General features: G+C 47.6%; 2 protein-coding genes across 6 annotated transcripts in view; one reads left to right on the top strand and one right to left on the bottom strand.

Annotated features, from left to right (window-relative positions):
- Positions 1 to 2,746, top strand: part of FILIP1L (filamin A interacting protein 1 like) — a 504,217-nt gene extending 501,471 nt beyond the window's left edge. For all 5 annotated transcript variants that reach the window (XM_063956250.1, XM_063956251.1, XM_063956252.1 and 2 more), the window contains one exon: positions 2,335 to 2,746. In XM_063956250.1, the coding sequence (XP_063812320.1) occupies positions 2,335 to 2,517 (183 nt within the window). In that variant the 3' untranslated portion in view covers positions 2,518 to 2,746. The remainder of the gene's footprint in view (positions 1 to 2,334) is intronic.
- The window catches only part of CMSS1 (cms1 ribosomal small subunit homolog), a 600,650-nt gene extending 576,780 nt beyond the window's left edge, over positions 1 to 23,870 (bottom strand). The window contains exon 1 of the mRNA XM_063956255.1: positions 23,681 to 23,870. Within this exon, the coding sequence (XP_063812325.1) occupies positions 23,681 to 23,750 (70 nt within the window). The 5' untranslated portion in view covers positions 23,751 to 23,870. The remainder of the gene's footprint in view (positions 1 to 23,680) is intronic.
- Positions 23,871 to 24,276: the final 406 nt, after the last annotated feature.

Genomic DNA, 24,276 nt, shown 5'->3' with positions numbered 1-24,276 from the left:
TCAAAACTGAATATTAAAGAGCAAGTACGAGCACTGATTTATATCAATTTGCAAATATATTATAACTTAGCTTGGAACTCATTGGGGCCAATTCAATTGTTGCACCCACCTCCCGCTGGGTATCTATACTAATAGCTGTCTATCAGAGTTAATCAATTGTTGCTATGGTCAGATGTCCATTAGCATTTTACATAGCTGACAGCTCCGGGCTCAGACGCACAAAGCGGCTAAACCCATCTAAAGATGCCGTTTGGGTACCCAAACTACGGACTTTAAACACATTATTCTTGCACCTCCAGAGGCTGCGGGGAAAAAAATGTATGTGCCGCGGGTAATGGGGATTTATCGGAGAAACAACTGAATATAGTCGATAGTCGGCCAGCACACACTACATATGAATCGGCCCCAATATGCAGGAAGTTCCAGAATGCAGAGTTCCAGAAAGGCGAAAAAACTGCAGTTTTACAATTTTTTAGGGCGAATGTGGATTTGACATATGCAATAGCAGGGCTGTTTTTTCGCCAAGGTGAAACATTCGGCAGGACACAAAACATGTGGATCAGCGAATCCACGTTTTTGTACCTGGTGAAAATGCCTTAAAAACAGGTGAAAACGGCCCGCAATTGAATATGCAGCGGGGTTAATTAGATATATCTGAAATTGCTGGATTTAATTGAAAACTTCCCCTTAATCTTAAATCTCATACTCTCTTTCGCCGCTATGCAACAGACACGTTATGGGGGTCTCTATCTCAAACTAAACAGACATTAATGGATTCACAGTCTTGCAGACTTGTCCTGCACAAATGTACTGTATGGATTGGTGGATTAATACCGGTACACAGGGACAGCTCAACGGACTGCATTTTCAGTTTTATGACCTACATATGATCTCATTATGACACTAACATTTCAATATTGAAGCTAAGCAGTCCTTTAATTTATAAAAAACTTATACAGAAAACAGCAATGGGGTCGATTCAATTCTCCGAAAGTTGAAAAGCGCCGGAAATTAGCTCCCAGTGGTATTCAATACAGCGCCAAGTGACACTCAATTGTCTTGAATTCTTCTCTCACCCCCGGGGGATGCGAGGGGAAATCTGACAAAAGTGCTGCTGCGCGGCCGGCGCGAGGCTGATTCTGTCGGGAATCAGCATTGCGCCGGGGAGTTAAGTTGGAGAATGCCCGTTCTCCCGATAAATCAACCTGTTAAGTCCGGGAGAACGGGCATTCGCCAACTTAACATGAGCTGAATTATATAGCGACGGGAGCTAATTCCCGGCGCTATTCAACTGTCGGAGAATTGAATCGACCCCAATGAGTCTACTTATTACATAGTAAGCACTTCGTATATGATTGAAAAGCACCTAAACGGCAGAAAGTTACCTTTACTTAATTCAGCACAGAGAATTTGGTAATATAATTTTCAAATAAGATATCATTCATGTTATACCATGTAAAAAATAAATAAAAAAATGGAGTGTATAAGCTTTTATGATTGGCACAAAACCTAAAAATGCTTTATACTGGGGTGTCATATTAAAAGGGGGGGGGGAGCTTAGACTGCACACCCTAATTCCAAACATGAGCTATCATGCTAAGACTTGTAGTTGCACACAGAAAAAGGAAACGCAGACACACACTCTATAGTAATAAGCACTGCTAATAAGAAAAATAAACTCCCTGCAATCTATCGTATAATTTATGGCTAAAAATATATGGGCCCACCAACTGCGACCAGGTGACCTAATCTGGTGGGTCCCTAACACTATAGTTCAAGCCCAAGGCACGGGACCCCCTAGGTCAGCACAGGCTAACCGCCCCAAGGCATCACACAAGTGAGAGGTTAAAGTGTTAATAAGTGGTACATAAGTAAGAAGCAGAAGCTTATGTTTTACAAGTGTTACATAGGTGAGACTAAGAATGTTAACAGGTGTTGTACAAGAAGGAAACAAAATAAGTAAAAAAAAAAAAAAAAAAACAGATTAAACAAGATATGCAGGCAATTGCATGCAGTAATCAGTGTGGGTGGGTATACGAGTGGCCACATATCGGATTTGGCCAATAAACCGCATGTCCCAGCCAGACAAATTAAAGGCTATACCATAAAGTTACTTGATCGAGCAGAACAGTTATTTGGGTGCCACACATAAAATCTATACTGGTTGACCAGATAGTAGTGTGTGTGTGTGTCCAGCTTATCACTGGACGTGGTCTACTGCTAACTGGTACATGGTTATTGCAACTACAATACAGCATCTAAAAACAGTGAGACATCAATTAACAATGCATATACTATTACATTATTAAGAATATTTTTCCCATTGTTTTTAAGGTTTCAGAAGAAACATTTTGTGGCAGTGTTCCAACACGAATTCCCAAACCAAAAGCCGGGATCGCATCCAAATTACCCATTAAAAAGCCTAAAGGAAATGCCATGAATGGAGAACAGATTAATAGAGACAAACTACATTCATTCAGACCCATTTCTAATCTCCAGGGTGCAGCCAAGCGGTGATCCTCAGAAATGAGAGCACAACGACGAAAGACGAAGTACACTGCGGTTATCGGCCCGTGGACATTGCAATTCACTATTAGCACATGTGACACCACTGTCCTGGAAGCAGAGCTCAATGATATTTCCTAACCTATGTACCGTAGGATTTTCCATTAGTATGTTGCAATTCATATGTATGTGCGTAGACTTTCTATAGATTTATTTTTTACAAATAAACAGTTGTCATCGACATTGCTATTTTAAAGTTATTTAACAAAAATGTTCACAATGTTGAGCATTTACATCACACAGACTGAAACGTAGGCTCTGTTCCAACAAGGTAAGTGATCCAGATCAGAAACAGGGATGCTCAACCATCTTTAACCTAGTACCCACTAATACCACTTTTACCCCGGGTTATTGTTGGGTCTACCCAGGTCACAGCTTGGTGTAAAAGGGTCCTTGAAAAATAACCTACAGTAGGTCGAGTGGTCAGAGAATCCAACCCTGGTAGCTACCATGGCTGAACCCAGGTAACGATGCAGTGTAAACAGCTTGAACCGAGTTATCCGACCCGGGCTATGCTTAAAAGCTGCTGATTGGCTGTGCACGCACAGGTCTGCCTTAAGGGAGGGTCTGTGAGTGACATGCATGGTAGATCTGGGTTCAGTGTAATACCCCTTTCACACTGCCAATGCTGGATCCCACCTGGGAATTGGAAACGAGTCCTTCCCGGGTGAGATCCGGCATTGGCCGCTGCTGCTGGCTTCCCCGACCCGGCAATATGCCGGGCGGGTTGCCATAGCAGCGGGGGGCGGAGCCGGCAGGGGGGGCGGAGGTAGAGGCAGCACTGGGAGAGGAGATCATCGCCGCGCTGCCTCTCCCTGCTGTAGTAATAGAACAAAACTAGCTAAAAACAGACATAGAGGTAGGAAGGCCCTGCTCGCAAGCTTACAATCTAACCACTTGCCAGTGTGTCTGTCCTTTACCATACTTCTTTTGACATACTAAGCTTTGGTCAGTATTTTCCTTTTCCGACTAGATTCAGCTGACCGCACATAAGATTGTGCAGGTTATATGAGGAAACTGGGTCGATATTTAAAGTAAAGGAGATGACCAGAGACAAATGCAGTATTTGCAAGGTATATAGCTATAAGCACGTCGCTCATAGGACAAAACAGGCGGGGACTTGAGCAAAGAGTCAGGGGAGCTCTGAAACGTTGGTTTAATATATTTGCATCAATTTAAGTTCTGTATGTATTGTCCTAGGTGTGGATGTTCTGCTTTTGGAAGGCACCAGGGCATTATTACCCTCTGAAGACAAATGAGTGGCTGTCCTTTTGTAGATTACACACACATATATTATAAAATATATATATATATATATATATATATATATACATACATACATACATACATACATACATATACACACACACACATATTTATAGAATACAGTTCAGAACACTCCATGCAGGGTTATTTAACGAGGCCCTCCAGCTGCCGTGGAACTACGCATCCCAGCCTGCACTCCCACAATTTTGCTATCAGAACATGCTACACCTGGACAAGGGCATGCTGGTATGTGTGGTTTACAGCAGCTGGATGGACACAATTTGAATACCCCTGCTCTATGTAGTGTGCAGATACACAATACATAGATTTGCTGACCTGCAATAGGTTTATACCTACAATTACATCTACAGTAGCTTCATACAGTTATAATTACCAGGCATTTTATGCAGGAGCAAATAGCTCCATGTGTTTGGTGTCTCACTGCCGTGTAGAGGTCGACAGTTCAAGCCCTGGGAATGAATGCAGGGGATGTAACTGAAGATGCACATACCTGTATCTTCTGTAAGGATGCAGGATAACCAAGCCTGCCTGCCCCCAATACGTCAGTAGAATAGCAGCCAGCATAGAAACAGTTGGAGATTTCGAGCTCCACTGACGACCACTCTCCTCTTCCAAACTCTAACAAGCCGATAGTGGTCGTTCAGCCTACAAGCTATGTGGTTGGACCTCATCCAATCTGGTCAAGTTTAGTAGCATTCTACTCCTGACAGATTCAACTAACCAAATACATTCACTTAGTTTTATCCCTGACAAAACAGTGATGGCAGATGTGTCAGCGCAGTACAAACAAACAAGAAAAAAAAAAACAGCACTGGCAATACTATCAAAACACAAAATCTCTGCTTTACGCAAGGAAATTAAAAAAAATGGATTTTACTCACCGGTAAATCTATTTCTCGTAGTCCGTAGTGGATGCTGGGAACTCCGTAAGGACCATGGGGGATAGCGGCTCCGCAGGAGACTGGGCACAACTAAAGAAAGCTTTAGGACTACCTGGTGTGCACTGGCTCCTCCCACTATGACCCTCCTCCAGACCTCAGTTAGGATACTGTGCCCGGAAGAGCTGACACAATAAGGAAAGGATTTGGAATCCCGGGTAAGACTCATACCAGCCACACCAATCACACCGTATAACTCGTGATACTATACCCAGTTAACAGTATGAACAATAACTGAACCTCTCAACAGATGGCTCAACAATAACCCTTTAGTTAAACAATAACTATATACAAGTATTGCAGACAATCCGCACTTGGGACAGGCGCCCAGCATCCACTACGGACTACGAGAAATAGATTTACCGGTGAGTAAAATCTTATTTTCTCTAACGTCCTAAGTGGATGCTGGGAACTCCGTAAGGACCATGAGGATTATACCAAAGCTCCCAAACGGGCGGGAGAGTGCGGATGACTCTGCAGCACCGAATGAGCGAACTCTAGGTCCTCCTCAGCCAGGGTATCAAACTTGTAGAATTTAGCAAATGTGTTTGACCCCGACCAAGTAGCTGCTCGGCAAAGTTGTAAAGCCGAGACCCCTCGGACAGCCGCCCAAGAAGAGCCCACCTTCCTCGTGGAATGGGCTTTTACAGATTTAGGATGCGGCAGTCCAGCCGCAGAATGTGGAAGTTGAATCGTGCTACAGATCCAGCGAGCAATAGTCTGCTTTGAGGCAGGCGCACCCAACTTGTTGGGTGCATGCAGGATAAATAGCGAGTCAGTCTTTCTGACTCCAGCTGTCCTGGAAACATAGATTTTTAGGGCCCGGACTACGTCCAGCAACTTGGAATCCTCCAAGTCACGAGTAGCCGCAGGCACCACAATAGGCTGGTTCAAATGAAAAGCTGAAACCACCTTTGGGAGAAAATGGGGACGAGTCCTCAATTCCGCCCTATCCATATGGAAAATCAGATAAGGGCTTTTACATGATAAAGCCGCCAATTCTGACACACGCCTGGCCGAAGCCAAGGCCAACAGCATGACCACTTTCCACGTGAGATTTTAAATCCACGGTTTTAAGCGGTTCAAACCAATGTGACTTAAGGAAATTCAACACCACGTTGAGATCCCAAGGTGCCACTGGGGGCACAAAAGGGGGCTGAATATGCAACACTCCCTTAACAAATGTCTGAACTTCAGCTAGTTAAACCAGTTCTTTCTGGAAGAAAATCAATAGAGCCGGAATCTGGACCTTAATGGAACCCAATTTTAGGCCCTCAGTCACCCCTGACTGTAGGAAGTGCAGAAAACGGCCCAGCTGAAATTCCTCCGTTGGGGCCTTCCTGGCCTCACCACGCAACATATTTTCGCCATATGCGGTGATAATGGTTTGCGGTCACTTCTTTCCTAGCTTTAATCAGCGTAGGGATGACTTCCTCCGGAATGCCCTTTTCCTTCAGGATCCGACGTTCAACCGCCATGCCGTCAAACGCAGCCGCGGTAAGTCTTGGAACAGACAGGGCCCCTGCTGCAGCAGGTCCTGTCTGAGCGACAGAGGCCATGGGTCCTCTGAGATCATTGCTTGAAGTTCTGGGTACCAAGCTCTTCTTGGCCAATCCGGAACAATGAGTATAGTTCTTACTCCTCTTCGTCTTATTATCCTCAGTACCTTGGGTATGAGAGGAAGAGGGGGAAACACATAAACCGACTGGTACACCCACGGTGTCACTAGAGCGTCCACAGCTATTGCCTGAGGGTCTCTTGACCTGGCGCAATATCTTTCTAGCTTTTTGTTGAGGCGGGACGCCATCATGTCCACCTGTGGCCGTTCCCAGCGATTTACAATCAGCTGAAAGACTTCTGGATGAAGTCCCCACTCTCCCGGGTGGAGGTCGTGCCTGCTGAGGAAGTCTGCTTCCCAGTTGTCCACTCCCGGAATGAACACTGCTGACAATGCTAACACGTGATTTTCCGCCCATCGGAGAATCCTTGTGGCTTCTGCCATCGCCGTCCTGCTTCTCGTGCCGCCCTGTCTGTTTACATGGGCGACCGCCGTGATGTTGTCTGACTGGATCAGTACCGGCTGGTTTTGAAGCAGGGGTCTTGCCTGACTTAGGGCATTGTAGATGGCCCTTAGTTCCAGAATATTTATGTGTAGGGAAATCTCCTGGCTTGACCATAGCCCTTGGAAGTTTCTTCCCTGTGTGACTGCCCCCCAGCCTCGAAGGCTGGCATCCGTGGTCACCAGGACCCAGTCCTGTATGCCGAATCTGCGGCCCTCTAGAAGATGAGCACTCTGCAGCCACCACAGCAGAGATACCCTGGTCCTTGGAGACAGGGTTATCAGCCGATGCATCTGAAGATGGGATCCGGACCACTTGTCCAACAGATCCCACTGAAAAATTCTTGCATGGAACCTGCCGAATGGAATTGCTTCGTAGGAAGCTACCATTTTTCCCAGGACTCGCGTGCAGTGATGCACCGAGACCTGTTTTGGTTTCAGGAGATCTCTGACTAGAGACAACAACTCCTTGGCTTTCTCCTCCGGGAGAAACACCCTTATCTGGTCTGTGTCCAGAACCATCCCCAGAAACAGTAGACGTGTCGTAGGAACCAGCTGTGACTTTGGAATATTCAGAATCCAACCGTGCTGTTGTAGCACCTCCCGAGATAGTGCTACCCCGACCAACAACTGCTCCCTGGACCTCGCCTTTATAAGGAGATCGTCCAAGTACGGGATAATTAAAACTCCCTTTTTTCGAAGGAGTATCATCATTTCGGCCATTACCTTGGTAAATACCCTCGGTGCCGTGGACAGACCAAACGGCAACGTCTGGAATTGGTAATGACAGTCCTGTACCACAAATCTGAGGTACTCCTGGTGAGGAAGGTAAATGGGGACATGTAGGTAAGCATCCTTGATGTCCAGTGATACCATGTAATCCCCTTCCTCCAGGCTTGAAATAACCGCGCTGAGCGATTCCATCTTGAACTTGAACCTTTTTATATAGGTGTTCAAGGATTTCAAATTTAAAATGGGTCTCACCGAACCGTCCGGTTTCGGTACCACAAACATTGTGGAATAGTAACCCCTTCCTTGTTGAAGGAGGGGTACCTTGACTATCACCTGCTGCGAATACAGCTTGTGAATTGCCTCCAGCACTGCCTCCCTGTCCGGGGGAGCTGTTGGCAAGGCAGATTTGAGGAAACGGCGAGGGGGAGACGTCTCGAATTCCAGCTTGTACCCCTGAGATACTACCTGTAGAATCCAGGGATCCACCCGTGAGCGAGCCCACTGGTTGCTGAAGTTCTTGAGACGGGCCCCCACCGTACCTGGCTCCGCCTGTGGAGCCCCAGCGTCATGCGGTGGACTTAGAGGAAGCGGGGGAGGACTTTTGTTCCTTGGAACTGGCTGTATGTTGCAGCTTTTTCCCTCTACCTCTGCCTCTGGGCAGAAAGGACGTGCCTCTAACCCGCTTGCCTTTCTGGGGCCGAAAGGACTGTACCTGATAATACGGTGCTTTCTTTTGCTGTGAGGGAACATGGGGTAAAAATGCTGACTTCCCAGCTGTCGCTGTGGAAACGAGGTCCGAAAGACCATCCCCAAACAACTCCTCACCCTTGTAAGGCAAAACTTCCATGTGCCTTTTAGAATCTGCATCCCCTGTCCACTGCCGAGTCCATAAACCCCTCCTGGCAGAAATGGACATTGCACTTATTTTAGATGCCAGCCGGCAAATATCCCTCTGTGCATCTCTCATGTATAAGACTGCGTCTTTAATATTCTCTATGGTTAGCAATATAGTGTCCCTGTCTAAGGTATCAATATTTTCTGACAGGGAATCTGACCACGCAGCTGCAGCACTGCACATCCATGCTGAAGCAATAGCTGGTCTCAGTATAATACCTGAGTGTGTATAAACAGACTTCAGGATAGCTTCCTGCTTCCTATCAGCAGGCTCCTTTAGGGCGGCCGTGTCCGGAGACGGTAGTGCCACCTTCTTTGACAGGCGTGTGAGCGCTTTATCTACCCTAGGGGATGTCTCCCAACGTGACCTATCCTCTGGCGGGAAAGGGTACGCCATTAGTAACTTTTTAGAAATTACTAGTTTCTTATCGGGGGAAGCCCACGCTTCTTCACACACTTCATTTAATTCATCAGAAGGGGGAAAAACCACTGGTAGTTTTTTCTCCCCAAACATAATACCCTTTCTTGTGGTACCTGGGGTAATATCAGAAATGTGCAACACATTTTTCATTGCCGTAATCATGTAACGTGTGGCTCTATTGGAATGTACACTAGTCTCATCATAGTCGACACTGGAGTCAGTATCTGTGTCGACATCTGTGTCTGCCATCTGAGGTAGCGGGCGTTTTAGAGCCCCTGATGGCTTTTGAGACGTCTGGGCAGGCACGGGCTGAGAAGCCGGCTGTCCCACATCTGATATGTTGTCAAACCTTTTATGTAAGGAGTTGACACTGTCGCGTAATTCCTTCCACATATCCATACACTCAGGTGTCGACCCCGCAGGGGGTGACATCACATTTATCGGCACCTGCTCCGCCTCCACATAAGCCTCCTCATCAAACATGTCGACACAGCCGTACCGACACACCGCACACACACACACAGGGAATGCTCTGACTGAAGACAGGACCCCACAAAGCCTTTTGGGGAGACAGAGAGAGAGTATGCCAGCACACACCAGAGCGCTATATAAAACAGGGATACACACTACACAGTGATTTTACCCCTTATAGCTGCTTATATATCACAGATTGCGCCTAAATTTAGTGCCCCCCCTCTCTTTTTTACCCTATTTAGTCTGGAACTGCAGGGGAGAGCCTGGGGAGCGATCCTTCCAGCGGAGCTGTGAGGGAAAATGGCACCAGTGTGCTGAGGGAGATAGCCCCGCCCCTTTTCCGGTGGGCTTCTCCCGCTTTTTTTATACAGTTATGGCAGGGGATTTTACACATATATAGTCTTAAAGGCTATATTATGTGTTAATTTGCCAAGTAAGGTACTTATATTGCAGCCCAGGGCAGGGCAGGGCAGGGCAGGGCAGGGCAGGGCGCCCCCCCCCCAGCGCCCTGCACCCATCAGTGACCGGAGTATGTGGTGTGCCTGGGGAGCAATGGCGCACAGCTGCAGTGCTGTGCGCTACCTTAATGAAGACCGAAGTCTTCTGCCGCCGATTTCCAGGAACGTCTTCTTGCTTCTGGTTCTGCTAGGGGGATGGCGGCGCGGCTCCGGGACCGGACGACCGAGGCTGGGCATGTGTTCGATCCCTCTGGAGCTAATGGTGTCCAGTAGCCTAGAAGCCCAAGCTAGCTGCAAGCAGGTAGGTTCGCTTCTCTCCCCTAGGTCCCTCGTAGCAGTGAGTCTGTTGCCAGCAGATCTCACTGAAAATAAAAAACCTAAATATTACTTTCTTTCTAAGAGCTCAGGAGAGCCCCTAGTGTGCATCCAGCTCGGCCGGGCACAAAATTCTAACTGAGGTCTGGAGGAGGGTCATAGAGGGAGGAGCCAGTGCACACCAGGTAGTCCTAAAGCTTTCTTTAGTTGTGCCCAATCTCCTGCGGAGCCGCTATCCCCCATGGTCCTTACGGAGTTCCCAGCATCCACTTAGGACGTTAGAGAAAAAAAAAAGTGCAATAACCCCCCAAAATTATATCCATTCAGATGTATTAGCATTCTCAGTCAATAAAAGTAAAAAGAAAAATAGTAGCAACCGCCAGTGGAAGCTGTATCACATTAGTGTAATCATATACCATGGAGATACTGGACAGCCCAGCAGGGTCAGGTGTCAGCTGTGCAGCCCAGCAGGGTCAGGTGTCAGCTGTGCAGCCCAGCAGGGTCAGGTGTCAGCTGTGCAGCCCAGCAGGGTCAGGTGTCAGCTGTGCAGCCCAGCAGGGTCAGGTGTCAGCTGTGCAGCCCAGCAGGGTCAGGTGTCAGCTGTGCAGCCCAGCAGGGTCAGGTGTCAGCTGTGCAGTCCAGCAGGGTCAGGTGTCAGCTGTGCAGTCCAGCAGGGTCAGGTGTCAGCTGTGCAGTCCAGCAGGGTCAGGTGTCAGCTGTGCAGTCCAGCAGGGTCATGTGTCAGCTGTGCAGCCCAGCAGGGTGAGGTGTCAGCTGTGCAGCCCAGCAGGGTGAGGTGTCACTGTGAGGAGGAGGCCAGGTATGTGTTGTGTAGGATGAATTGAGGAGGTCATTAGTATTTGAACACAAAACGCAAGCATATTAAGATAAGTTTATTAACATTTTCTTTTAAACATGATTATACCCATTGTAATAGCCTGTACCCTTCCCCACTACGCTTTGTGATAGAAACGTGCCCTCCCCACTAAGCACTGTCAAAGCCTATGCCATTCCCATTATGCAATGTAACAGTCAACCTTTTCCCTGAGTGGTAAATTAGGGGTTAACACGCGCTAACCCAGTTACTCTGCAGACTGTATATTGCAGAATCAATGTGTTTCTCGCATGTTAAAATGCAGAATCTGTATATTATTCTGGATTATTCCTTGGAGCTCCTGAGGAAGCAATACAAAATCCTGTTCCTGGTTTCCAGAGAGCAGGGTTCCCACAGCTAACTGAATAGGGCTGCTCTGACAATTACTCTGCGCCTAATTGAATATGCCCCTATGAGGCATATTCAATTGGCAGCAGTAATGTACTGTAGCCAATTAAATCCCCTGAGGCAGGCGGGGAAAAAAAAACCTGATAATCAGCACCTACACAGACCCGCTTTCTGCAAAAACACATAGGCCTGTGAATTCATAACGGATTCTATGGGGTCAATTCAATTTGCCAACAGTTGAATAGTGCCGGGAATTAGCTCCCGTCGCTATTCAATTCTGTTCATGTTAAGTTGGAGAATGCCCATTCTCCTGGACTTAACAGATTGATTTGTTGGGAGAACGGGCATTCTCCGACTTAACTGTCCGGCGCAATGCTGAGTCCCAACAGAATCAGCCTTGCACCGGACGCACGCCAGCACTTTTGTCGGATTTCTGCTCCCACCCCCAGGGGAGCAAAAGGAAATCCCAATAATTAAGTGTCACATGGTACTGTATTGAATAGCGCCGGGAGCTAATTCCCGGCGCTATTGAACGGCCAACAAATTGAATTGACCCCATGTGTTTTAGCACAAAAATGGAAACATTTTCGGCCTTAAAAACGGTTGTATAATTGAATAAGGGGGAATAAATGGGCTAATTGAATATCCGCCTATGTGTTCAAATTATCCTTCATTAATGAAATATGATAAAATGGCTACTGGCTTTCAATGTCTAACTTTCATAGACCAAAGCTTAGTGATGATTTTTATTTTTCTTGGTAGGAGTTACTGTATATATTCTTCTATTTGTTCTACCAAGCTGTTTCGTGAAATAGAGCAAACTACTGCCATCTGCTGGTAACAACACACAATTACATGCTTAGAAGAATGCTAGAGTTCAGTACTAACACACCTCTATCTGTTTTATACTAGTCTACTACGCTAGAATGACGCTCGGGATTCTGGCGCCCAGCATACCAGCGCCGGGATCCAGACCGCCGGAATACCGGTAGCGGGTCAAGCGCAAAAGAGTAAAAACCAAAGTGTGTGAATGCTTGCGTACGCCTTGCGAAAACTTCGCCAGACAGCAGCCATCTGAAAATCTGTTCGCAACTCACTCACCATCGAATGCTTTTTCCAGTCTGTGCAGTGTGTGCGTAGCCCAGGACTTACCCCTACAGTGCGGAAAAAACAGGCTGATCGGGGCCGGAGCTGGCATGACACACCCGCACTAAAAACACTTGGGAACGCCTGCGTTTTTCCTGGCACCCCCAGAAAATGGCCAGTTATTACCCATTTACGTCCGCTTCCTGTCAATCACCTTGCGTACGCCTAGTGATCTAAATTTTTGCACCATTCTGTCGCTGTTTGGGCTTACGCCAGCGCATTGCGGTGCATACGCATGCGCAGTCATTCGATATCGTTCAGTGTACAGTAAATGCACTATACTAGTCATGTATGGGGTTGAAGTCGCCCAGTGTGTACGGGGCTTTACACTACATGCTAAATACATAGCAACATATATACAAATATTTACATATTGCATATTTACTTAAGGTGGGTACACACTGATAGATATATCTGCCCTTCCCTGTAATACAGCTAATGAGGTGGGTATGAAATCACGGCTAGCAGGATCCCAATGAACAGAATCCCGACGGAACCCGGTAAGTATTTCAACCCTACCCCTAATCATAACCCACTCCTCACGTTGCCGAACCCTAACCCTCCCCCTAGTGCATAACCTCAAACCCGGTTCTTACCTCCAGGATCTGTCGGGAAACCAAATGCTGGGATCCTGCCACATTCCCAGTAGCTCCTGCCCTACATCATAACCGCTAGTACAGTGCCACATTCTGCTCCATATGCTGCCCTGTAGTTCAGTGGCACCTCCTGCCCTACATCCTACCCGGCAGTACAGTTGCACCGCTTGCCCTATATGCACCCCTGTAGTACAGTGCACCTCCTTCCCTATACCCTCCACTATAGCACAGTTGCCTCTCCTGCTCTATACACCCCCTGTACTACAGTTGACCTCTCACCTTATCAGAATCAGCTTTATTGACCAGGTGTACTCACATACACTAGGAATTTTTTGTGGTACAATGCATCGCCAAGCAGCAACATGAAGAGGAAATACATAGCATACGAAGGGAGACGAACGTAGCATACTTTACAAACATTACACATACGAGTTCATACTGCACATTGCAGCAACTGTACGATAAACTCGACATATTAAGACATATTATACATGTAAAAACGAAGGCTGCTTGGTAGAGCAGCACCGAGGCAGCCATCAGCGGTGCCATCTTGAACTCATTTATAATGTTATGTGATCCAAAAATTATAATGGGTTCATGAACAGAGTTATTAATAATAATAATAATTTTATTTATATAGCGCTCTTTCTCCAAACAGGACTCAAGTCGCTTTACAGACATCAAAAACAGGATTTTAATTCCCTACCGGTAAATCCTTTTCTCGTAGTCCGTAGAGGATACTGGGGTCCACATTATTACCATGGGGTATAGACGGGTCCACCAAGAGCCATGGGCACTTTAAGAAATTGATAGTGTGGGCTGGCTACTCCCTCTATGCCCCTCCCAGCAGACTCAGTCTAGGAAACTGTGCCCGAGGAGACGGACATACTTTGAGAGAAGGATAGATAAAGATAGTGGTGAGATTCCGAACCAACACACACACACACACACACACACACCAAAAGGAAAGCCAAGCTAACCAAACTTGAAACAGGAACAACAACGGCTGAACCAACATTACTTAACCAAGTAACAGTACAGGAAGAACGAAGCACTGGGCGGGCACCCAGTATCCTCTACGGACTACGAGAAAAGGATTTACTTGTAGGTAAATCAAATCCTATTTCTCTTACGTCCTAGAGGATACTGGGGTCCACATTAGTACCATAGGATGTACCAAAGCTCCCAAACCGGGTGGGAGAGTGCTGAGGTTCCTGCAGAACTGATTGGCCTCTGGGGACCTTCAGTTTGGTCAAAGTATCGAACTTGTAGAACTTAGCAAACGTGTTCGAAGCTGACCAAGTAGCTGCTCAGCAGAGCTGTAAAGCGGAGACACCCCGGGCAGCCGCCCAGGAAGAACCAACTGACAGAGTAGAGTGGGCTTGTACAGATTTTGGACATGGCAAACTTGCCGTGGAATAAGCATGCTGGATACTAAGTTTGATCCATCGTGCAATAGTCTGCTTAGAAGCAGGACACCCAATCTTATTGGGATCATAAAGAACAAACAGCGAGTCCGTCTTTCTGTGACAAGCTGTTCTTTTTGCATACATCTTCAAAGCCCTCACAACATCCAAAGACTTTGAAGTAGCAGAGGTGTCGGTGACAACCGGAACCACAATAGGTTGGTTGATGTGAAACGCATACTCCACCTTAGGAAGAAATTGCTGACGAGTTCTGAGTTCAGCTCTGTCCTCATGCAAAATCAAATAGGGACTTTTGTGAGACAAAGCTACCAGCTCCGACACACGTCTTGCTGAAGCCAAGGCCAACAGTGTGATGGTCTTCCATGTAAGATATTTTACGTCCACCTCCTGTAACTGCTCAAACCAGTCTGATTGGAGGAAATGCAGCACCTCATCGAGATCCCAAGGTGCCGTGGGAGGCACGAAGGGAGGTTGGATGTGTAGAACACCTTTCAAGAATGTCAACCTCAGGGAGATAAGCCAACGGTTTCTGAAAGAAAATGGACAAGGACGAAATCTGGACTTTTATGGAGCCCAGACGTAGGCCCACATCCACTCCAGCTTGTAGAAAAAGCAGGAAACGTCCCAGATGGAATTCCAACGCAGAAAATTTTCTGCTCTCACACCAAGAGACGTATTTCTTCCAAATACAATGGCAATGCTTAGATGTTACCTCTTTCCTGGCTTGGATCATAGTCGGGATAACCTTGTTGGGATCCCTCTCCTGGCTAGAATCGGCCGTTCAACTTCCATGCCGTCAAACGTAGCCGCGGTAAGTCCTGTTAGAAGAACGGGCCCTGTTGCAGAAGATCCTCACGGAGAGGTAGAGGCCATGGATAAATCGAGGAGCATCTCCAGAAGGTCCGCGTACCAGGCTCTTCTTAGCCAGTCCGGAGCAATTAGAATTGCTTGAACCTATTCCCTTTTTATTCTTTTTAGAATTCTTGGGATCAGAGGAAGTGGAGGAAACACGTACACCATCTGATAGACCCATGGAGCTATCAGGGCATCTACCGCCACCGCCTGTGGGTCTCTCGACCTGGAACAATACCGCTTGAGCTTCTTGTTGAGACGAGAGGCCATCCTGTCGATCTGTGCTTCCCAGTTGTCTACTCCCGGAAAGAAGACCACTGACAACGCCACAGCGTTTCTCTCTGCCCAGAGGAGAATTCTTGACACCTCTGACATTGCTGCTCTGCTTTTCGTTCCGTCCTGTCTGTTTATGTACGTTACTGTCGTCACATTGTCCGACTGGACCTGAATGGCCCGATCTTGAAGAAGATGTGAGGCCTGCAGAATGGCGTTGTATACAGCCCTGAGTTCCAGAATGCTGACTGGAAGGATGACTTCCTGACTTGACCATATTCCTTGAAACTGCACCCCCTGAGTGACTGCTCCCCAACCCCTGAGGCTTGCGTCTGTGGTTAGCAGAATCCAGTCCTGAATTCCAAACCTCCGATCCTTGATGAGTAGAGAAGTCTGTAGCCACCACAGAAGGGATATCCTGGCTTTTGGCAACAGACGTATCCTCTGGTGCATGTGAAGATGAGATCCAGATCATTTGTCCAACAGATCGAGCTGGAAGGGTCTTGCGTGAAACCTTCCGTATTGAAGAGCCTCGTAAGAGGCCACCATTTTCCCAGAAGGCGAATGCACAGATGCACAATATCCGAGTTGGCTTCAGGACATCCCAAACCAGCGACTGGATCACTAATGCCTTTTCCAAAGGAAGGAACACCTTCTGCGACTCCGTATCCAGCATCATTCCCAGGAATGGAAGCATCCGTGTTGGCTCTAGGTGAGATTTAGGAAGGTTCAGAATCCAACCATGATCCTGGAGAAGTTTGGTTGAGAGACCAATGCTGTCCAGCAACCTTTCCCTGGAAGGTGCTTTTATCAGGAGATCGTCCAGGTACGGAATTATGTTCACTCCCTGTTTGCAGAGTAGAAACATCATCTCTGCCATCACCTTGGTGAACACCCTCGGTGCCGTGGAGAGACCAAATGGCATGGCCTGGAACTGGTAGTGACAGTCCTGCAGTGCAAACCGTAGATAAGCCTGACGAGGCAGCCAGAGCGGAATATGAAGGTACGCATCCTTGATATCCAGAGACACTAGGAATTCCCCCCTCCTCGAGACCTGAGATCACCGCTCTCAGAGACTCTATCTTGAATTTGAACACTCGTAAGTACGGGTTCAACGACTTGAGGTTCAAAATCGGTCTTACTGAACTGTCCGGTTTCAGCACTACAAACAAGTTGGAATAGTACCCCTTGTTTAACTGATGCGGTGGAAAAGGAACAATGACGCAAGTCTATACCAGTTTTTGGATGGCATGTTTTAAAGTTATACTTGCTTTTTGTGAAACTGGCAAGCCTGATTTGAAGAATCTGTGAGGCGGGAGCTCTTGGAACTCCAGTCTGTAGCCCTTGGAAATAAGATTTATGACCCAGGGATGCGGGCATGAATTTGACCAGATCTGACTGAAGAATTGTAGGCATGCTCCCACCTGACAGCCTTCCAGGCATTGCGGTCCACCGTCATGCTGAAGTCTTTGAGGAAGCAGAGCCTGATCTCTGTTTCTGAGCACCTGCTGTTGCTGGTCTGCGTGGTTTACCTCTTGCGACGGTGGAGGACGTAGAAGCATCTCTGGATTTGCCCTTGAACTTGGCCGTCCGAAAGGACTGTAACTAAGAAGCTGAATAAGTCTTCTTGGTTGAGGGGGCTGCGGAAGGAAGTTACGTAGACTTACCTGCAGTAGCTGTGGAGATCCATTTGTCTAATTCATCTCCAAACAAGGCCTCTCAACTAGGTTACCTGACCATTTAGCAATGGCCTTAGTGATCCACACACATGCAATAGTGGGTCTTTGGGCCACCCCAGCAGCTGTGTACAATGATTTGAGTGTAGTCTCAATTTTACGATCAGCCGTGTCTTTCAGGGAGGCTGCACCAGGAACAGGCAATACAGTTTTACGTGACAGCCTAGAGACTGATGCGTCCACTATCGGTGGATTTTCCCATCTTTTCCTATCCTCCAGAGGAAAAGGAAAAGATGAGCAACCTTTTAGGGATCTGAAACTTCTTATCAGGATTAACCCATAATTCTTCGAACAGGGTATTCAATTCCTTTGACGCAGGAAATGTGACTGAGAACTTCTTGTTTACATTAAAATAAGATTCCTCACTCTCTTCTGACACCTTATCGGGAATATGCAGAACAACTCTGATAGCCTCTATAAGAGCCTCTATTCCCTGTGACAGAGCGGCATCCCCCCTTCTGAGTCCACCTCTCCCTCCTCCATGTCTGACCTGTCAGAGTCAGACTGCAGGATATGGGCCAGAGATCGCTTTTGCGGACAAATGGGAGGTAACTGAGACTCTGTTTTGGGGACTGAGTCTCTGTTCATAAACTCATCCACAGTTTGCTTTAAGTATTGAGTCTCTTTCTCATTGCGGGACAATTTTGTAGAAAGAGATTAGATCAGTGGTTTCCAAACTTTTTTGAATCACGGCGCCTTAGAATATCAGAATTTGTTTCACGGCACCCCATGGACAAAAATTTCTTATTGAGAAATTTAGAAAGAAATATTACATTAAGTATATCGCGTTTATATGTCATCCTTAGGGTCAGTTGTGTGGTGAGGGACAAGATTTGCTTCTGTTTGGCCACATATTTTATGACTGGAAGCCACCAGCACTGGTTTTGCCTATTATATTGACCATGAATAATTTGAATTGGTCCTGGACCACCAACCCAGGGCACCGCTGCAAGTGTCCCGAGGAACCCCAGGGAGCCACGGCACACAGTTTGGGAACCTCTGGATTAGATCATTCCCTTAAGAGAATTAACCCATTCCGGTTCAGCCCCGCTAGCCTGTGAACCCCGAGTACCCAGTAGTGAGCCCCCCGGTGAAGAGGAACACTCTGCGGTACAAGACATGCACTCTCTGCCTGACATAATGTAATGTGACAGCACACACACACACACACATACAGGAAAAGGTTAAGCACAATTTACCCACAAAGAGCCCTTCAGGGAGAGACAGAGCTGTTTGGAGCCAGCCCCTTGCTATGACCCCTTGGTGCCGCTGAGGTAATCTGGAGTCACACTGGAGGAGCTGCGCGTCCCTGCCCTGCCAGCGTCTGTCTACTGCAGAGGGAAAATGGCGCTGGTGAGCTGCTGGATCCTCTCATAGTGAACCCCCGCCCCTTCAATGGCGCGCGGTCTTCCCGCCTTTTTTATACTGGCCGAGGAATCTGGTGCTTAAAATGGAGAAAACGGTTTTAAGGCTGTTGTGCCAGTATGGGTACTGTGTACATTGTACGCAGTCGTGTACTGTGTCCGGAGACGCATTCCACCCCGTGTAGAAGCCGTGCGTCTCTATAACCTCATGCTGCCATAATGGCTGGGTGCCCCGCTAGCCGGGGCGCCGGCTCAGTACTCACCACTCTTCATTCTTCTGGCTCTGTTAGGGGTGGCGGCGTGCTGTGCGACTGTACGCTCGCCGTGGTGGGCTTTCAAATAGGTCCCTCAGGAGCTCAGTGTCTTGTCAGTGGGGAACGGGACCATTAACCCTTCAAGAGGTTGGGGCCCCCCCCCCTAAGTCTCACGAAGCAGGCAGGCTGGTGCCACCCAGCCCTGCCTGAAAATAACAAACAGATAAAATAAACGCAGAAAACTCCTCCGGGCACATTTTCTAAATTGAGTCTGGTGGGAGGGACATAGAGGGAGGAGCCAGCACACACTATCAATTTCTTAAAGTGCCCATGGCTCCTAGTCTACCCGTCTATACCCCATGGTACTAATGTGGACCACAGTATCCTCTAGGATGTAAGAGAAACAATAAACATAATACCGAAGATTAATACAGCAATACACAGGCCACACAGACATAAAAATAAAGACCTAGAACGCATAGAGTATTCATAATGCAGGATTGGTGTAGGCATTTTGGTTAATAACTTCCATGGGTTGTTTATTCCACCCTCAGAGGGTACCAGGTGCGGCAGCCATCTTGGGCGCACTGCGTAGAATTACCCTGGGTGGAACAGTCCACCCCAAGAAGAGATGACACAAAATGGGGGTGATTGCAACGTCCTAACATTACACCCTCTGCTAGTACAATGGCACCTCCTCTGCTACACCCTATCCTGTAGTACAGTGGCACCTCCTGCCTTACATCCTCTCTTGTAATACAGTGGTACCACCTTCCTTATACACTCCCCTGTAGTACAGTGGCACCTCCTACCCTATAATACAGTGGCATCACCTGCCTTATACTTTCCCCTGTTGTACAGTGTCACCACCTGCCCTATAACCTCCCCTATAATACAGTGGCACCACCTGCATTATACACTGCCTGTAATACAGTGGCACCTCCTGCCCTGCATCTCCCCCTTCTGTAGTACAGTGCCTCCTTACTCCCTCTCCTCGTAGTACAAAAGCAACTAATACCCTATACACAATTCTTGTATTTACCGTATCCTCCTCTGTAGTACAGTAGCACCTCCTGCCCTGGGTTCCTCTGTAGCACAATGGTACCTCCTGCCCTGTACCTTCCCCTGTAATACAGTAGCAGCTCCGGGCCTCGTATCCTCTGTAATACAATGGCACCACCTGCCCAAACTCTCCCCTGTTGCACAGTTGAATCTGCTGCCTACACCCTCCCCTGTAGTATTTACTATATACTCCCCAGTAGTACAGTGTCACCTAATGACCTACTGCATACCCTCTTCTGGAGAACAGTAACACCCCCATCCCTATACTGACCCTGTAGTACTGTAGCACCTCCTGCTCTACACCCTAACCTGTAATACAGTGGCACCTTCTGCACTACACCCACTCCTTTAGAACAATGACACCTCCTGGACTATACCCTCACCTGTAGCACAGTGGCACCTTTTGCCCTATACTCTCCAAGGTAATGCAGTGGCATCACCCGCCCTATATCCTCCTCTGTAATACCGTGGCATCACCCACCCTATATCCTCCTCTGTAATGCAGTGGTATCTCCTGCCCTATATCCTCCTCTGCAGTATAGCGGCAACTCCTGCCCTATACCCTCCTCTGTAATACAGTGGCATCTCCTCTCCTATAACAAAGTTGCAACTCCTGACCTACTGTATACACCTTTTGTATGAGTTTCACCTCTTACTCTACACCCTCTGCTAGTACAGCTGCACCTCCTGCCCTACACCCACACATGTAGTACAAAGGCATCTCCTGTACAATTCACTTCCCTGTAGCACCTTGTGCTATACACCCTCCCCAGTAATACAGTGGCACCTCCTGCGTTATAAACTCCGTAGAAGAGTGGCACCTTCTACCATATGCACTTCCCAGTCGCACAGAGGCACCCTCTGCCCTATACCCTCCCCTGTAATACAGTGACATCTCCTGTCCTGCACCCGCCCCTGAAGTACAGTGGCACCACCTGCCTTGCTCCCCTATAGTTCAGTGCCACCTCCCCTATACCCTCCGTGGTAGTACAAAAGCACCTACTGCCCTATACTCTCCCCCTGTAATACAGTGACATCTCCTACCCTACACTCTCCCTTGTAGTATTCACTATATCTTCCTCAGTGGCACCTCTAGTCCTGGGTTCCTCTGTAGTACAATGGGACTTCCTACGCTGTACCCTTCCATAGGAGAGTGGCACCACCTGCCCTACACCAACTCATGCTGTACAATGGCACCTCCTGTACAATTAACTTTCCTGTAGTATAGAGGCACCTCCTGTCTTATACTCTCACTGTAGCATAGTGAAACCTCCTGGCTTATACCCTCCCTGCAGCATAGAGGCACCCCCTGCCTTATACCCTCCCTGCAGCATAGAGGTGCCTCCTGCCTTATACCCTCCCAGTAGTACAGAGTCACCTCCTGCCTTATACCCTCCCTATAATATAGAGGCACCCCCTGCCTTATACCTCCTTGTAGCATAGTGGCACCTCCTGCCTTATACCCTACCTGTAGTACAGAGACAACCCCTGCCTTTTACTCTTCCTGTAGTACAGTGGCACCTCCTGCCTTATATCCTCCCTGTAGTTCAGTGGCACCTTCTGCCTTATACCCTCCCTATAATATAGAGGCACCCCCCTGCCTTATATCTCCCTGTAGCATAGTGGCACCTCCTGCCTTATACCCTACCTGTAGTACAGAGACAACCCCTGCCTTTTACCCTCCCTGTAGTACAGTGGCACCTCTTACCTTATACCCTCCCTGTAGTACAGTGGCACCTCCTGCCTTATATCCTCCCTGTAGTACAGTGGCACCTCCTGTCTTATACCCTCCCTGTAGCACAGTGGCACCTCCTGCTTTATACCTTCTCTGTAGTACAGTGGCACCTCCTCTTATACACTCCCTGTAGTACAGTGCCACCTCCTCTTATACACTCTCTGTAGTACAGTGCCACCTCCTCTTATACACTCCCTGTAGTACAGTGCCACCTCCTCTTATACACTCCCTGTAGTACAGTACCATCTCCTCTTATACACTCCCTGTAGTACAGTGCCACCTCCTGCCTTATACCCTCCCTATAATATAAAAGCACCCCTTGCCTTATACCCCCCTGTAGCATAGTGACACCGCCTGCCTTATACCCTACCTGTAGTACAGAGGCACTCCCTGCCTTATAGCCTCCCTGTAGTACAGTGGGACCTCCAGATTTATACCCTCCCTGTAAAGTACAGTGGCACCTCTTGTCTTATGCCCTCCCTGTAGTACAGTGGCAACTCATGCCTTATACCCACCCTGTAGTACAGTGGCACCTCGTGCCTCATACCCGACCTGTAGTACAGTGGCACCTCCTGCCTTATACCTTCTCTGTTGTACAGTGGCACCACCTGTCTTATACCATCCCTGTAGTACAGTGACACCTCCTGTAGTACAGTGGTACCTCCTGCCTTATACCCTCCCTGTAGTACAGTGGAACCTCCTGCCTTATACCTTCTCTTTAGTACAGTGCCACCTCCTCTTATACACTCCCTGTAGTACAGTGGAACCTCCTGCCTTATACACTCCCTGTAGTACAGTGGAACTTCCTGCCTTATACCTTCTTCTCTGTAGTACAGTGCCACCTCCTCTTATACACTCCCTGTAGTACAGTGGCACATCCTGCCTTATACCCTCCCTATAATATAAAAGCACCCCTTGCCTTATACCCCCCTGTAGCATAGTGACACCTCCTGCCTTATACCCTACCTGTTGTACAGTGGCACCACCTGTCTTATACCCTCCATGTAGTACAGTGACACCTCCTGTCCTATAACCTCCACTATAATACAGTGTCACTTCCTGCCCTATACCATTCTGCGAAGTACAGTGGTATGTTTAGCACTGTACTATCATCAGTAGTACATTGACACTGCCTGCCCTACACCATCCCCATTCCCCTGTAGTACTATACCCAATGTCCTATGCCCTCCCTCTAGTACAGTGGAACCTCCTGCCCTATACCATCCCCTATTATTATTATTATTATTATCCTTTATATGGCGCCACAAGGGTTCTGCAGCGCCCAATTACAGAGTACATAAACAAATAATCAAACATGAAAACAGCAACTTACAGTTGATGACAGTATAGGACAAGTACAGGGTAAATAAACATAGTTACATCAGCAGATGACACTGGAATAAGTATCAGGCGGCAGAAGACTGCTGGATTTGGTGCAGTTGAAGATTATTAAAGTAAGAAAGGATAAGCACATGAGGGAAGAGGGCCCTGCTCGTGAGAGCTTACATTCTAAAGCGGAGGGGTAGACAGACAGGGGTGACACAGATGGGGTACATAGAGAGCGTGGAACAGAGGGTTAGGATGAGATTTGGCTGGGTTTGGTGAAGAAGTGGGTCTTGAGAGCCTGTTTGAAGTTTTGTAGAGAGGTGGAGAATCTGAGGGGGAGAGGTAGGGAATTCCAAAGAAGTGGTGCAGCACTATAGTACACTGTGCAACATCCTGCCCTCCTCTATAGTAAATAGCATTTTCAGCCCTATGCCCTCCCTTGCAGCACAGTCGCCTCCTGTTGTATAGCGGCTCCCCTGCTATATACACATCCATAACAGTGTGCCAGCCTCCACACATTTTATTTCACCTGTCAGAGTGTTACCTTTGCTGCGAGCAGCTGCTGCGCCACCTACTGACTCCTCCCACCACTCGTCTCCAAGCTCATCAGCCATGCCTGAACCCCGAACTCCGATTTGATAGCAGCTCCCACACCTGGTCCTGGACACTATCTATCTCAGCACGTTCAAATCCAGAGCCACATGTGTGGGCGGGACTAGCAAGCCAAGCCTCGGTGTGGTACCAAGCCACGCCCCCTCCCACTGCTGACTGGATATTATGTTCTGATCAGAGTGTTGTGTTTAGTCTTTTTTTTTTTTTTTATTAATCTTTATTAACAACACAAACATTAAAGACTTTACATAGGCAGTTGCTAGTTGCATGTAATGGTACACTACTTCATGAATATATACAGTGACAAACAGCCAATGCATTTTTTTGTTAGTGTGTGCGTGTTCATATATCTATCAATAGATATATACATACATATATATATATATATATATATTTCTCTAACGTCCTAGTGGATGCTGGGACTCCGTCAGGACCATGGGGAATAGCGGGCTCCGCAGGAGACAGGGCACATCTAAAAAAAGCTTTTAGGTCACATGGTGCGTACTGGCTCCTCCCCCTATGACCCTC

This window comes from Pseudophryne corroboree, chromosome 2 (genome assembly GCF_028390025.1).
Source record: "Pseudophryne corroboree isolate aPseCor3 chromosome 2, aPseCor3.hap2, whole genome shotgun sequence".
NCBI lineage: Eukaryota > Metazoa > Chordata > Amphibia > Anura > Myobatrachidae > Pseudophryne > Pseudophryne corroboree.
Note: the sequence above shows the minus strand (reverse complement) of the source record. Positions and strands in the feature narration are given on the sequence as shown.